General features: G+C 62.5%; 1 protein-coding gene across 1 annotated transcript in view; it reads right to left on the reverse strand.

Annotated features, from left to right (window-relative positions):
• LOC114067854 overlaps window positions 1-2,610 on the reverse strand; it is a 9,850-nt gene that overhangs the window by 6,220 nt on the left and 1,020 nt on the right. The window contains exons 2-4 of the mRNA XM_027903556.1: window positions 2,408-2,536; window positions 1,851-1,927; window positions 49-571 (exon numbers count right to left, since the gene is read on the reverse strand). Coding sequence (XP_027759357.1) covers window positions 49-571; window positions 1,851-1,927; window positions 2,408-2,536 — 729 coding nt within the window. The remainder of the gene's footprint in view (window positions 1-48; window positions 572-1,850; window positions 1,928-2,407; window positions 2,537-2,610) is intronic.

The following is a 2,610-nucleotide window of genomic DNA, read 5'->3' on the forward strand; positions in this document are numbered from 1 at the left end:
GCCATCAGCATCGAGAGGTGTGTGTCCATCCTGTGCCCGCTCTGGTACCGCTGCCACCGCCCCCCGCGCCTGTCCGGGGTGGTGTGTGCCCTGCTCTGGGTCCTCTCCGCCGCTGTCATTGCCACGGTGACTTCCCTGTGCCTCCTGGATGAGCACGAGCCCTGCCGGACGTCCCTCATCTCCATGTACATCCTCAGCCTCCTCTTCGCCCCGCCCATGGTCATTTCCAGCACGGTCCTCTTCATTCAGGTCAAGTGTGGCTCCCAGCAGCAGCGACACAGGAGGCTCCACACCGTTATCTTCCTCACTGTCATCTTCTTCCTCATCTTCGCTCTTCCCCTCAGCCTCGGGAATTTCCTGCAGCAGCTCGACTACACTGTGGTGTCCTCCCAGGTTGTTTTCCTGCTCGCCTGCATCCACAGCAGCATCAAACCCTTCACTTACTGCCTGGTGGGGAGCTGCTGGAGGCGCTGTTCCCTGGTGTCCCTCCAGACCTCCCTCCACAGGCTCTTTGAGGGGACGGAAGAGAGCACTGCCTGCAGCAATGGTGCCACCATGGACACACTGGTCCCTGTTGAAGGACCCCGGGACAGCAGCTGAGGGTTTCCCTGAGTCACCAGATTAATAAATATCCACGGTATTTCCTCCAGCGTCACCGTCCTGCAGTGTAATCCCGCCGGAAAGAGGAGCAGGAGCATCGCCAAGGGCAGTGTGGGAGGGATGCTCTGCAGGGAGCATGTTGGAGCACGGCTTTCTCCTCCCTCCCTAGTCCTAGAACACTCTTCCTCCAAGGGGATCGTGCCCCACAGGGCTGTGATCCCAAAAATCCCCCTGGCGCATGATTCCTGCGTGCCGCTCTGGTCTGATAGCAATAAACAGCTTTGTGAACCGGCGTTCTCCGGCTCCTGCTGCCAGCCGGGAGTGTGGGCAGAGGGAGGCGACACACACATGCAGGGAGGGGACACACTCATGGCTTGTGCTCCCTGGAGCACAAATAATCCCGAGAGCCCAGAGCTGGGACTGCACCAGCACCCTCCGCATGGACAGGATGCCCCGGGGTTCAGCGTTCCACCCCCAGACTGCTCCGTGAGCGTCACAGGAAAGATATCCCCAAACAACTTTTTACTTTTAATTTTGTGGGCCAGGTGTAAGTGTAAAGGACTCTTTTCCTTCGGAAATTCTCCCTCTAGCCTGGCTTCAGCTTCTCCTTCGGCAGACTGGGATGGTGCAGCAGCAAAGGGAGGGGGAGTTCACGGTCCCTAGCCCGGCTACCCAGTGACACAGTGTGTTTGTCACCGCGGGCTCCACGGGGCATTGCCCACCTCCCCTGTGGCTTTGCCGAGGTCTCCAGCCCCCGCAAAACACGCACCTTCTCAGCACATCCCACACTTCCCCTCCAGCCCCATCACATCCCACACATTCCCACTATGTCCCACACCTTCCTACCAGCCCCTACATCCCACAGCCCCCATACCAACCCCCAGCGCCGCTTCCCCATGCCAATCCCACCATGTCCTGCCCCCTCATGCAGCCCCCCGCCCCCCAACTCCGCCCTACTCCCGACGCTCCAGTCCCTCCCCATGGGGCTGCTCCCCCCAGGACGCTCCGTAAGGTTTTGGGGGGCTGTCTCTCTTGGAGACTCCCCACACACTCAAAGCTTCACCCCGTTATATCCAGCCCGCCCCAGCTTCCCTGGGAAAGGAACGAGAGGCGGCCGAGGGATAGAGCCAGCGGCGTTTATTGGGGTGGAGGACCGGGAAGGGGCCGGGAGGAGCCGGGACTCTGCCGGGGGTCCCGGGTGGGGTGGGGCAGGAGCGGGGCTGTCGGGCACTGCCCGGGGGGAAAGCTACCCCTGGAAGGGGGCTCTGGAGGGTGTTGGGGAGGCCTGGAGGGTGTCAGAAAGGCGTCTATAGGGTGTAGAGGCGGTCTGGAGAGGGGGGAGACGGTCTGGAGGGTGTCGGAGGGGGTCTGGAAGGTGTCAGGAGAGGATCTGGAGGGTGCCAGGAGAGTCCTGGAGTGTGCCATGGGGGTGTTGGAAGGTGTCTGAGGGTTGTCAGAGGGTGCCTGAGGGAGTCAGGAGGGTGTCGGAGGGGATCTGCAGGTGTCGCGGGTGTGTGGATGCCGCCCGAGCCGTGTCCCTTCGCTGGAGGGCAGCAGAGCCCGTCGGGCCGGCCGCGGAGCCGGGGAGCGGCCCCGGCCGGGAACCTGCGGGGTGGAGCGGGACCAGGATGGGAAAGGGATGGGGACAGACACAGCATGGATCAGGACGGAGTGGGGATGGGATAAGGGATGCATCCCGACACACAGCTGCGCGGGGGTGACCTGCGGGGGCCTGGCTGGCAGCGGGGGTGGGCGGCACAGCCAGTGGGACCGCAGTGGCCTCTCAGCTGGAGGCCGTGGTGACCACCGTCTCCTCAAAGACCCTCCGGAAGGCGACCTGGAGGGACACCAGGGAACAGCGCCTCCAGCAGCTCCCCACCAGGAAGTAGATGAAGGGGTTGGTGCTGCTGTTGATGCAGGCGAGCAGGAAAACAACCTGGAAGGACACAAAGGTGTAGTTGAGCTGCTGCAGGAAATGTAAGAGGCTGAGAGGAACCCCAAAGATGAGGA

The sequence above is a fragment of the Empidonax traillii genome, unplaced genomic scaffold (genome assembly GCF_003031625.1).
Source record: "Empidonax traillii isolate 1590-97213 ecotype Southwest subspecies unplaced genomic scaffold, ASM303162v1 scaffold982:size219053, whole genome shotgun sequence".
NCBI lineage: Eukaryota > Metazoa > Chordata > Aves > Passeriformes > Tyrannidae > Empidonax > Empidonax traillii.